This window comes from Macaca fascicularis, chromosome 15, assembly GCF_037993035.2.
Source record: "Macaca fascicularis isolate 582-1 chromosome 15, T2T-MFA8v1.1".
NCBI lineage: Eukaryota > Metazoa > Chordata > Mammalia > Primates > Cercopithecidae > Macaca > Macaca fascicularis.
The window spans coordinates 37,556,960-37,570,644 of NC_088389.1; the positions used below are offsets into that span (position 1 = coordinate 37,556,960).

The 13,685-nt window shown below is 43.0% G+C and overlaps 1 protein-coding gene across 13 annotated transcripts in view; it reads left to right on the forward strand.

The window, feature by feature from the left end:
* The window catches only part of CDK5RAP2 (CDK5 regulatory subunit associated protein 2), a 190,831-nt gene that overhangs the window by 145,138 nt on the left and 32,008 nt on the right, over positions 1-13,685 (forward strand). For all 13 annotated transcript variants that reach the window (XM_074016695.1, XM_005580931.3, XM_065530143.1 and 10 more), the window contains one exon: positions 11,229-11,277. In XM_074016695.1, the coding sequence (XP_073872796.1) occupies positions 11,229-11,277 (49 nt within the window). The remainder of the gene's footprint in view (positions 1-11,228; positions 11,278-13,685) is intronic.

Sequence of the window (13,685 nt, forward strand, 5' to 3'; positions counted from 1 at the left end):
ATTCTTGCTTTGGAAGCTTCCTCTCAGGGGTGTACTCCACCCTGTGAGGTGTGGGGTGTCAGACTGCCCCTAGTGGGGGATGTCTCCCAGTTAGGCTACTCAGGGGTCAGGGACCCACTTGAGCAGGGAGTCTGTCCCTTCTCAGATCTCAACCTCCGTGTTGGGAGATCTACTGCTCTCTTCAAAGCTGTCAGACAGAGTCATTTGCGTCTGCAGAGCTTTCTGCTGCGTTTGTTGTTGTTTACTGTGCCCTGTCCCCGGAGGTGGAGTCTACAGAGACAGGCAGGTTTCCTTGAGCTGCTGTGAGCTCCACCCAGTTCGAGCTTCCCAGCAGCTTTGTTTACCTACTTAAGCCTCAGCAATGGCGGGCGCCCCTCCCCCAGCCTCGCTGCTGCCTTGCCGGTAGATCGCAGCCTGCTGTGCTAGCAATGAGGGAGGCTCCGTGGGTGTGGGACCCTCCCGGCCAGGTGTGGGATATGATCTCCTGGTGTGCCTGTTTGCTTAAAGCGCAGTATTGGGGTGGGAGTTACCCGATTTTCCAGGTGTTGTGTGTCTCAGTTCCCCTGGCTAGGAAAAGGGATTCCCTTCCCCCTTGCGCTTCCCAGGTGAGGCAATGCCTCGCCCTGCTTCAGCTCTCGCTGGTCGGGCTGCAGCAGCTGACCAGCACCGATCATCCGGCACTCCCCAGTGAGATGAACCCAGTACCTCGGTTGAAAATGCAGAAATCACCGGTCTTCTGTGTCGCTCGCGCTGGGAGTTGGAGACTGGAGCTGTTCCTATTCGGCCATCTTGCTCCGCCCCCCTGTCTTCTTTTTATGATGTGAACATACTTGAATAGTTCAAGCTAGCTCCTCACTTTGGGATTATCTGTTCTTAAGACTCAATTCATGATTACATTAGATTGGTTAGATTAGATTGGCTATGCAGTTTTGGCAGGAATGCTACATACTATTTTGTTTATGGTATTTTCTTAAGGAGGCACACAATATCAATCCCATTTTTGGTGATATTAACTTTGATCACTTCTTAAGGTAATGTCTGTCAGTTTTCTCCAATGTAAATTATATTAACCTATGTAATGAATGAGTAATTTGTAGAAGATACTTTGTAACGCTGTATGTGTTCTCTTCCTCTTCAAACTTCTACCATGAGTTCTACCATATATTGATGATTCTTGTCCAAGTCAAATGTTACTATGACAGTTTTTTTCTAACAGTAACTTTTTTTTTTTTTTGAGATGGAGTCTTGCTCTGTCGCCCAGGCTGGAGTGCAGTGGCCGGATCTCAGCTCACTGCAAGCTCTGCCTCCTGGGTCTATGCCATTCTCCTGCCTCAGCCTCCCGAGTAGCTGGGACTACAGGTGCCCGCCACCTCGCCCGGCTAGTTTTTTGTATTTTTTTAGTAGAGACGGGGTTTCACCGTGTTAGCCAGGCTAGTCTAGTCTCGATCTCCTGACCTCGTGATCCGCCCGTCTCGGCCTCCCATAGTGCTGGGATTACAGGCTTGAGCCACCGCGCCCGGCCAACAGTAACATTTTTTAAATCACATTCCTTCTTCATTTGTATTAGGTGGCATTTACTAGAAGGATGCGTTCTCTGTTAAACTCCTTTTATTAATATATTTCTTGTTTATTTGTTTATGATCAGTGTGGGCTTGAAGATTCTTATTTTATTCAATGGACTATTATCCATTCTGACATTCATATCATATTGTCCCAGATTTGGTAAGTGGCAGTTTCTTTCGACATGTCTCCATCTTTTTGGGAGCACTTCCTTACTTTCTGGGACAAAATAGATTTTCCATGCTCATCCTGTACTGCTCCTGCCCTGAATGAGCCATTTCTCCAAGAGCCTTGATTCCTTTTAGTGAGGAATGATATTTAACAACCAAGATTTGGTGCTAGGTGTGTTCATTGCTACGAGGGTACCATTGTGTCTAGGCCCTTTAGCAGGCTGTGTGTGTGTGTGTGTGTAAATGCATAATTTATTTTTTAAAAAAATCATTACTTCACAGTGGTGGCTTTAATTCCAGTCCAAACTCACTGGGTTCTTTCCTGTTTTTCCCACTTCCATATTTTTACTTCCCTTCTCCAACAGTAAGAACCCTGGCTCTGACAACATCACCATATCTGCTGATTTACTCAATTCTGTAATATATGCACATAGTTACAGAATTACTCCACCCTTTCCACTGTGAAAAACAGTGAGAAACACTTTAATAAACAAAGAGAACCACTTTAACAAACAAATCTTGAACTGGAAGAGTTCCAGTTTTTAGGTTAAAAGTGTACTATAGTATGTTCTTGAATTTAAAAGTTGTTTGGTTTCATTCTTTGTACAGCCGTTGTTGGGTTAGTCATTTGAAACACAATTAGATTCGTTTGTTTTTATTTGTATTCAATTTTAGAGTTTTTTTACCCTATTTTTATTGATTTAATTTTTTGAATATGCGTAACATGAATATGATTCCAGAATCAAAACTGTATCCTTTTAAATTGCTCTGTGAGGTCATTATTTTTGTCCTTTTCCTTTATCTCCATTAGTGTTGCTTTCCAGTTCCCTTTCTCTCTTAAACCCATTGGGACTGGACTCTCAGTCATCTCAACCCCTCCACTGAAACAGTTTGCCCAACACTAACAACTTCCACTTTGCCAAATCCAAGGATCAATTTTCAGTCTTCATCTTACTCAGACTGCAGCAGTATTTGACGTGTTGATCCCTCCCTCCTTGGCTCACTTGGCTTCCAGATGATGCCACTGAGAGTTCAGTTCTCCTCTCCCTCCCTGGCTGCCTCTGTGCAGCCCTGCCTTCTGCATGTCTTCCATCAGTCCTCATGACCTTATTGCTGCCACCGCTTCAGTTCGCCTCTCTTATCTCACCTGGATGCTGCAGGCCTCTCCTGTTTGGCCTCTGGGCTTCCATCCTTGCCTCACTGTAGTGCATTTCCACACAGTAATCAATAATCTTTTAAAAATGTAAGTCAGATCATGTCCCATCTCTGCCCCCAAATCAAAGCCTTTCCTTTTTATTCAGTGTAAAAGTCCAGATAAGGGCCTCCAAAGCCCTGTACCATTGCCCTGGCTGCGCTCTCTCCTTACTCCTGGCGCCCCACCCTCTCCTGCTTCCCCGCCCCAGCTACTGACCCTGCAGTTTTTCTAGCATGCCCAAGCCAGCTCCTCCTTCAGGGGCTTTGCACTTTCTCTTCTCTCTGGTGTCCCTGATCCCTTCAGGCCTTGTCTCAAATGTCATCATATCAGCGAGGTGCTCTTTGACAGCTTTTTATGAAATAGCGAGGCACCCCTGCCTATCATTGACATTCCCCTTTTTGCCTTGCCCTGCATTATTTTCCCCGTTCTACCCACAACCATCTTGCATGTTATGTGCTTACTACCCATAACCATCTTAACCATCTTGCATGTTATATGTTGATTATTCTGCCTTCCCTGTAGAAAGTAAGTCCCACAAAGGTGCATGGATCTTGTCTGTTGTGTTTGTTGCTGTAGTGCTAGGATATAGATAACGTTTGGTGTATGATGGACACACAACACATATTTTGAGAGAATGAATAAATTAATCAATGAGTCCAGTGTTACAGCTGTGGAGAGTGTGGCCCATTGAGGGTGAGCAACTCATCTGTGACCATTTATGGAGTGAATGGCAGAGCTGGGATTCAAATCAGGTCTCTGGACAAAAAACTTTTCCTACTAGAGCTACTTGTATTATAGTTGGTATTATATAGGTTATTTGATTTAAACTTAACAATGACCTTGGAGGCAAAATGTATTAGTTCAGTTTTATAGATGATGAACTGAGGCATAGAGATATAACCTTATATATCTAAATAAATGGGCCTAGTGGTGAAGAATGCAGTCATTGGAACTGGGCTGGCCAGATTAGAGCTCTGGCTTCCCACTTGTAAGCTGTGTATGTTAGGAAATTTACTTAATTCCTTGCCTCAGTTTCTTTCTTCACCTGTAAATTTAGCATTCTAATACTTAATTGGTAGAGTCTTTGTAGGAATTAAATTATGGATGTGAAGCCTTGCTTGCCTCAGTGCTGAATGAATGGTTCTTATGTACTGAGTTCTTATTAGTATTTGTACTTTTTGTGAGTTGGGGCTTAATCCTCAGAACAGCCTGTTTTCCAGGTGAGGAACTTAGACTTAACAAATAAGAGTTTGTTGTTCAAAGTCACAACTGACTTGGTGGAACCAGGATTTGACTCTGTTCCTCTTGTCTTCATATGTACAAAATAGATGGCTTATGATGGCCCACATAGTTCGTTTAATTCTGGGATAGAACATGGGGTAGTTTACCCATTTGGGCCTAGTGAATGTTTTCCCCCAGCTTTTCCAAAGGGCCCAGCAGCTTAGACCTGCTGTAGACTGGTTTTGCTAATACCAGTTCCCAGGACTTTTGAGGACCAGGGTATATAGGAGTACCTGACTTTTCCCAGCTTTATAAAAACCTACTTCCTTCTAGCTAAGGGTATTCTAAATAAGCTAGTTTTCATTTTATTAGTGGAGAAATATCTGAGTCCTCATGATAAAGCCGTATCTTCCAGGCCCAAGTAATTTTTTGTTGGCTTCTTTTCTTCTTGAAGGCCCTCACTCTAGGCCCTAGGAAGTGGAGAGCTGAGAGAGCAACAGCTGCCCTCCCTCCCTCATCCAGCCACTCCCCTTGATTTATTTTTTAGTTATTTACCTTGACATGCCCAAGGAGAGCCTACTTACTCTTGGTGGGTTCTGCAGGCAGATGAAGCATTTTAGGCTTAGCAGATAACACAAACATAGAACTTGATTTTCTCCTACAAAAAGCATAAACGTCCCAGAAACCTCACCACAACTCCTTTTCTTAGGAACTAAAGTGTAACACAGAGGTAGCTCTTTCTTAGATTTATACAAGGGGGTCTGGCTCTTGAATTATGAAACAAGCTTATCATAAAAGAGTTTTATATTTGAGGCAGTTGCATAGCATGAGTTCTTAAAAATTTAAATATAGCTTTTAAAAAAATTAATACAAAGCAATACATGTTTACTGTGGAATAAAAGATAAGCAAATACTCCTATAATTGGATCACACAACAAAGCTTGAATACCCTGGAGTATATATGCCCAGACCTTTTTTTATTCATATGTGTGTTTTTTATGGAAGTGGGTCTGTTTGCATCCTCTCCCTCTGTTCAGTTGTAGATAATAAATATACGTTGTAAGTTTTAGTGGCTGCAGGGCATTCTTTTGTGTCAACGTACCATAATTTATTTAATCATTCCCCATTAGATGAACATTCAGATTGTTCCCATTTTGGGGCTATTATAAAGAACACTGTATTGGAATCTTTCTGCATATCCTTGCTATCTCTTTAATAATGTTTGGTTGGCAGGCTCCAAGAAGTAGGATGGTAGTGTGGTTTCTTAATGCTTATAAGGGAACTCTCCCTCGGCTCCATTAAACTGGGGATTCCACCGGGGATCTGGAAACCCACAAGATTTTGTGAGTATGTACATTTTTCTGGGGTGAGGGTCTATAACTTAGATTCCCAAGAGGTCTGGGATCTAAATAGATCAGGAACTGGTGTTGCAGCCAGAGTTTCCACTGTATCCTTGTTCTTGGTGCCTCCAAAGAGCTGTTATATGAATAAGGCAGGTGGTATTTTGTCTGCAGGTATTTTTGAGTAAGCTGTGTTTGACACTGGGAAAGGTACAAAGAAGACAGTTTGATCAGTGAGCTCACCACATGAACAAAGATAGCTCCTGGAAACCCTTGCCTCAGTTCTCTGCTGATAGAAGTGAACCTGAAACTTGGTTTCTTCTCAAGGCCTTCCACAGTCTGGAAGGGGCCTTTGCCAGCCCACCACCCTCTGATGATGATGATGATGAAGATAATGATGCAGCTGAAGGAGAAACAATGAGGGAGTGGGGAAGGCAGATCTTTATTGGGTGCTTGCAATATGCCAGGCATTATTCTCAGCCTAAGAGGAAGTATTATCTATTATCCTCATTTATTAACAAGTGAGGAACAGAGAGGTTAATTCACTTGGTCTAAGTCAGACAGGAAGAGCAGAGTCTGAATTTGAGTCCACGTAGTTCACTTTCACAGTCTACGCTCCTAACCACCATGATATCGTGCTTCTCACACTCCTATCAAATTGGATGCACTGGTCAAACATTTCTGTGGGCCAGGCCTTGCATTTCCCCTCTTCCATGATTCTGTTCAAACCATTATTTTTTTCTGTAAGACTTTTACTGCCTTTCCATTTAGAGAAATTTAGAGAAATTCTGCCTGTCCTCCAGGAAACTTTCTTTGTTCACCTGAAGTGGAAGCAAAATTTATTCCTTCCACCCCCTCCCACCCCTGGTTTGTTTATAGCTTGCACTTGATATTCACATCTGAGTTTGTGATAGAGGCTGTCACAAGGGTGTTGGGTTGGAAAGAACAAGACCTTTGGAGTCAGACAGACTAGAGTTCAGATCCCAGCTTTATGGGTCATTTATCCCTTGAAGGGCCAGATTTCCTGTAGGGGGGATAGCAGTACCTGTCCTATAGAGATGTTTGTGAGGATGAAATGACATTATTTAAGCTTGTCCAACCCGTGGCCCACAGCTGCATGCAGCCCATAATGGCGTTGAATGTGGCACAATGCAGATTTGTAAACTTTCTTAAAACATTATGGATTTTTCTTTTTAAGCTCATTGGCTGTTGTGAGTGTATTTTATGTGTGGTCCAAGACAGTGCTTCTTCCAGTGTGGCCCAGGGCAGCCAAAAGATTGGACAACCCTGATTTCTTTCATTTTTAAATTTCTGGCCAAACAACAGACCCAATAGACACTCCTGATTTAAAGGGTGTCCTGCTTGACAAATAGTGGGAGCTCAGGAAGGTATGTAAACCAAAATTAAAATTGTAAATCGTATAGCTGGCTGAGTGGACCCTTCCCTCAGCTAAGGGAACCCACTAAAACCTGAAAAACTAGTTCAGAACATGATGGGAAAGTGGGGGCAGTCAGTCATGCCTTATTATACTCTCCTCCCTTTGGAGTTGGCACACAACTGACCAGTATTAACATTAAAATAGAGATCCTTAGGCTGGCAGAACAGACTCTGTAGCAATAAGAAACCAAATTCTAACCTGACTCCGTTATAGCATCACATGACAGATAGCAGGGCTCTGAAGGAAATCAAAGTATTTTACCCCAAAATATATTTCTTTGACATGTTTTGAAATGGCCCTGAAATGCTCTCTCTTGTAGGGAACACTTACATTCTATAGAGAAACCCCTTCCCTTTCCAGGTCTTTTTCTGATCCCGAAGAGATTGACTGAGAGTACAGCACCTTTTAAGGATCTGAGTAGAAAACATTTGCCTCTGGAGGTGGCCACCACTGGGACTTCATCCACATAAGAAAAACCTTGGTCTCCATAACCCCTTACCTTAATTCAGACACTTCTTTCTATTGATTCCAGGTCTTTAGATAATAACTCAACCAAGTGCCAATCAGATAAATGTTTGAATCCACCTATGACCTGGAAGCCCGCCACCCACTTTGATTTGTCCTGCCTTTCCGGACCAGACCAGTGTATACCTTACATATATTGATTGATATCTTATGTCTCCCTAAAACATATAAAACCAAGCTGTAACCCAATCACCTTGGGCACATGTTCTCAGGACCTCCTGGGGCAGTGTCGCTTGTCATGATCCATAACCTTGACAAAAGAAACTTCAAAACTGGTTGAGATCTGTCTCAGATACTTTTTGACTTACTATGACAACAATAATAATGGAGTATGCATGTTATGGTTAACAGAGTGATCCAGGCTTTCAGAGAAAATGGAGGGTTTTTCCTCCTAAGAATCCCTGGAACTGCCCTCCCCAGAGCCCCTTGATGTCTTCCCACCTTTATAAAGCAGTTCTTCCCTCCATCAAAGATATGGCTCCATTGCCACCTCCCCTAAATGTTCCTTGATGGTCCGGGCCAGATTCTGTTTGTCTCCTCTGTGTGCCTTCCCACAGCATCCATTGCAGCCCCTTATCACAGCATTGTAGTGTAATTGTCTTTTGGGTCCACCCTTTCCACTCAGGTGAACTCACTGAGGGTAGGGTAGCTCCTCATTCATTTCTGTATCCTCAGTGTCTGGCATAGGCACCTGGGAGGAGCACTGTAAATATTAAAATAGAATAGAATTAGTTTCTACCAATTACCAGAGAGGTGGAAAGGAAGAAACATCTGGGTCATGTAGGAGATGCCAGGCTGTGGGATTTGAAGTTCACTCTGTAGGACTGATGGATTTTGAGCTGGGAAGTACTGTTTCAAAAGAGGCTTCTTAAGTGGTAGCACTATACAGAATGGATCAGTGCAGAGAGGAAACTGAAGTTGGGTCAACCAGTTATAAGTTTGTCTGGCATAATAGTCTTCTCTTGCTTGTTCAGTTATGGATGAGATAACTAGATGTTTTTTATTTGAAAAGATGAAGTCCTCCTATTGCCTCACACTACAACAGCTCTAAGGCATAGCAACAAGATTTGCCTGAGAGATGGGAGCAGCATTTTCATGACGTGCATCCTAAGCTTTTGAATAGCTAGACAGATGGTACCCTGTTACCTGTGTGGGGGCAGTTTATCAAGAAATTCAGTGCATTAGTTGTTGTGATCTCCCTGTGAATCCTACAGTAACTATTTGTCACTTGATTTTAAAGAACTCTGTTACAGTAATAGGGGAACGGGTGGAATACAGTTGTTGTTGAGTTGTTGCAAGCTCCTCAAGGGTCTCTTATTTGAAGGCGAAACTCATGCTGCTAGTGGCATCAGGACACTTCCTGGTGTGGTCATGGGTTTGGTTAGGAATGGAGGAGAGGTTTTTGATGGGTTTAAGATCTGGAGACCTGGAATGCTTAAAGCCTGCCCCAAACCAAGGGTCGCCACCCTGTGAAGTTCCTGAGGAAGATACACAACTAAAGAACAATGTGAATGTGGCCAGGTTCAGGGGCTCACGCCTGTAATCCTAGCACTTTGGGAGGCCAAGGCAGGTGGATCACTTGAGACCAGGAGTTTGAGACGAGTCTGGCCAGCATGGTGAAATCCCGTCTCTACTAAAAATACAAAAAAATTAGCTGGGTGTGGTGGCGTGTGCCTGTAGTCCCAGCTCCTCAGGAGGATCAAGCATGAGAATTGCTTGAACCCAGGAGGCGGAGGTTGCAGTAAGCCGAGATCGTGCCACTGCACTCCAGCCTGGGCGACAGACCAAGACTCCATCTCAAAAAAAAAAAAAACAAAAACAAAACAGTGAGAATGTGAGGCAGAATGTCATGTTACTTTGTTTGCCTGGCTAGTGCCTGAGTAAGTCCTAAGCTTTTTGGAAGGCTGGGCTGGCACTGATGGTCCATTCTCAGGGTCTGTAGGGTCGGTGTTATCTGCTAAATGTTGGTAAGCAGCCCAGTGCAGGTATGAGATGAAAAATGTTGACTAAGCTGTTCTTTTAACATACAGTTGTCCCTGCCCATTAGGGATGGTCTTACAAACTGGTTCTTCCAGGAAAGGTCTTGAAATCTGACTCAGTCAGGTGTGGATTTCCCCCTTGAGGAGGATTGTAGAGGACAGAAATGTGGAGTCTTTGAGAGCATCCACTGATGAAGGCCTGTCAACCTCTATCTATCTTTCAAGAAGCCAAAATATCATGCCATTTTTGGCCAGGATGTAACCAAGAGGCATAGGTTTGTGACTGAAGTAGCTATAAGGATCTCTCCATCTCTCTTGCTTAGCTATAAAATGTAGTAAAGTAAGGGAGAGTGTGATCGGACAAAGGGATAGTTGAAACATTAAACCTCCTGGATTTTCACTTCTTTGCTTTAAAACAGAGATACTAACACCGTGCTCATAGGATCATTGTGGGGCCTGAAGGAGATAGCAGATGTTAAAGAGCCATACTCAGGCCCTGGTGCCTGGTCACTCAGGCCTGTGTGACTCATTTCTGATGGTGACAGTGCCCTGCCGTGGTAGGTGACTTTCCACCACTCAGCATCTTGCACTGACTCTTGATGCCCAGGTGGCTGGCCTGGTGGTGATAGGGAACCTGGGTGGCCATGCCAGCCAGCCTTGTGAGTTTGTAGGTGGAAACTTCTAGACTTAAAGCAAATGTGCAAGGATTCAGTGATCTTTTCCTCTATACTGTGGTGTTTGAGAACTTTTCCTTTTAGGAATAGTTTTGAAAATTGCATGTGTGGGTGCAGTTTAATTATAGTCTCATTTTTCAAGTACAACTATAGAAGAGTTTGTTTTTTTCTTTAGCCACGCATCAGTTTCTTCAAAGAGCTCATCCCAGCCTGCAATTTCCAGGGTTCTGAAGTATTTTTAAAATAAAGTTGTTAGTCTCTTTGAAATCTGGGCTCATGTGCTTCCTTTCAAACAGCAAATGATGACATGCAGGAAGAGAGCAGAGCATCTTTTGCCCAGCTACATTCTGAGCTATATTTTGTTTTCTTTTGTTATTTTAAAAAATCATTTCCCCTGCTGTAGACAGTGGGTTTTTCAACTGTACTCATGTACTCCTTTCCCTAGTTTAAATCCTACTTCTGAGACCCTTCCTAAGGAAATAATTAAAATGCAGATAAAGCTGTATGCACAAAGATGCTTATTTCATTTGTTTATAAAAGTGAAAATTTGGAGATGACCTAAGCGTCAAATAGAGAACTGGCAAAATTGTGGTAGTGCATGCCTACAGTGGAATATTAGTGCAGGCATTAAAAATGATGTTTCAGAAGCAAATTTAGTAAGAGAAATTGCTATAATAGCGTACTGAGTGAAAAAATTATGTTGTAATATAGTATCTTCCATGCCAAAATGCACGAAAAAAGAATGGAAGGAAATCCAGTAACTTGGCTGTGGGAGTGCCAGGATATTGGTCTTTTCTTGATTCTGTTACCCATTTTCTGTAATGAGCATATATTCTGTTAGTATCAGAGTTTGAGAGAAAGAAAAAGAACCTGCACCAGCAATGCCTCGTGATTGGTTTTTAGATTCAGTGCTGTCACCTAGAACTAGTGTCAATGCAGTGATAAAGGAGAAGTCTATAGTCTGAACTGTACTCTTGGTAATCCTACTTTAAATATCCAGGATTGTTATAGAGCATTTAAACAAGTGGAATAGTGCTTCTGCAAATGTATGAGCAGGAAATTATTAGGGAACACTTAAACACTTTTTTTTTCTCTCCTCCTTTCTTAATGTTATTTCTACTTCCAGGAAAATCAGTTGGAGTGGAAATGAACACCCAGAATGAACTGATGGAGAGGTGAGTGTGTAGCATTTGTTAAGAAGACTTCCCAGGACTTTTCAGGTCTGATTTACCTGCCAGCTTTTAAAATATTTTGACTCCTTCCCATTCTGTTTGTTTCCTGCTTCTTGTAAATAAGGTATAAACATCTATGGAACTGACAATGGCCATACAAAACCAAGAGCTCATGCCATATGTTCTGTTGCCTTCATTCATTCATTTCATTCACTTGTGTCATTTCTATCAGGTGATTTCAACCAGATGACATATTCATTTGTTGGCTCCCAGATACCAGCAAGATAAACTCCAGACTCCTTAGCCTGGCATTTGAGGTCCTTCTCAGTCTGACCCCAGTTCTCTTCTCCCCTGCGTGTTCTCCTCGCTTCCCTTCCCTGATGTACCCCATGTTTTAGTCCTATTTGCCTTTGTGTTGTTCCCCACACCATGGCTGTGCACTCTACCTTCTTCCTCTTCAAGTTTGAAAATCATTCTTCAGAGTCCATTCAAATGTAAATGAACCTGGTTCACCCCAGTACCCTCCCTCTCCACCACATCCCAGCGTCAGTGATTCTTGCTGTAGCACTTGGACATAATTACATTACAGCATTTACCACATGGTATTGTAATGCTTTCTACATTTATCTTTCTATTCCCAGAATTCCTTGGAAGAGGAAAGGAGCTAGCTAGTATTCATTAGGTATTGGTGTGTGTCAGCTGCTGCCATAAGCATTTCACATTTACTAGTTCTCACCATATAAAGTTTGAAGTAACTATGTTAGGATGAGGAAGCCATGGGTCAGAGCTGCATACTTGCCATTATGAGGCAGAGCTAGGATTTGAACTTGAATCTGCCACACTCCATCCAATGCGTGTCCTCTTTCTGTTATTCCACATTGTCTTTTGAGGGCAAAGCCTATGTCTTGAATATCTCTACCTGCTCCAGCTCCAAGTTGCTGGCATGTAGTTGAAGTTCAGAAAATATTCATGGAATAAATGAATTGTGTAATTTCTTAGCTTGTCTCTATGGCCAACTGAAAATGCCAAGGTCTTGCCCTCCTTTATTTAGTTGTTAAAGATTCTGAGTGCTATTAATGTTGCTGTGTGCTTTCCTCTGCTTTAAAGATGTGGTCCTTTGGGCTTCTGGGAATAAAATAGAGACCAGTCTAGGGTGCAGACTTGTAGATTTTATTGGCATTATGAAGGGCACTTGTATCATTAGAGCGAGTAGGCAGAGAGGTGTCACAGCTCACAGGAGGACATTTTAATCAGGGCTTCTGCAAATTTAAAAGAAAGACTCTTCTCCCACTGCAATATTGTTAGAGATCTGCCAGTTCAATCTTCCAATTCCATTCTTGTAATAATAGGTCATATCCCACTGGCATGCTTTAGAGAGGGCAAGGAAGGCTTCCCAGAGTGGGGACATTCTTAACTGAGATCTAAAGGGTGAGAGTTGAAGGGGCTGGGGGCTGTCGGGAGAGTGTCCATGCCTGAGGCAAAGGAGACACGGTCCCTTTGAGCATGTAGCTGGCACATAGAGGGTCAAAGCAGGAGAGGCAGGCTGGGTTTTGTTGGGCTGGTCAAATGTGTTAAAAGTCCAAACCCTATTCTGTAGGAAGTAGGGAGTCTTCGAAGGAAGGTAAGCCGGGACTGGACATGATCACATTTGCCATTTAGGAAGACTGCTGGGGTTGCTTGCAGAAGGAGTTGGATTGAGGGATGGAACCTGTTTTAGCCTCCTCAACCAATGTGTCACTCCTTTTCATTTCTGACAGATTTGTTTTTTGCCTTCTGTTCTGCCTCTCTCAACTGTAGTTTAGCACTCACACGGGCCACTTCTAAGCCAATTAAGTGGGTGCCCTTGGCCCATGCTGCACTTCTGCAAGCCAGCAGCAAGCCTGTGCATCCATCACACTGTCTGGGCAAAGTTGCATCAGGTGTTTACCTGTTAATGAATGCATTGCAGCTTTGGAGTCTTTGCTCTTGTCTTAGCTCATGAATAATGAGACTCTGGCTGCTGACAAGAAGTAATAGGAAAATGTGGGAGAAAAAAAAAAAAAGCATCAGTTAAGGAGTTTATCTATAATGGAGATTCATGTGGCCTTTTCACAGCATTTGGCTTTTTTTTTTCTCATGGCTTAGGTGGTCCTTGAGAAATACAAGTTAATAACCAGATGATTGCTAGAATGATGATATTGAAACCTGCTTGGAAACCGTGAGAGTTTTGAGATTTTTAAATCCACCTCATGGTTTTGGGCTGGGCTCTCACATTCTTCTGGGGCCTTGGAGCCAGGCAGGCCTGGTTGAAATCTAAACTGTGCCTCTGACCAAGCCGTGAGACAGTCGGCCAGTTTATGATGAGCCCCAGTTCCCCTACTGTAAATGAGGATAGTAATCCCTACCTCAAAGGGTTTCTGTGAGGCCCAACT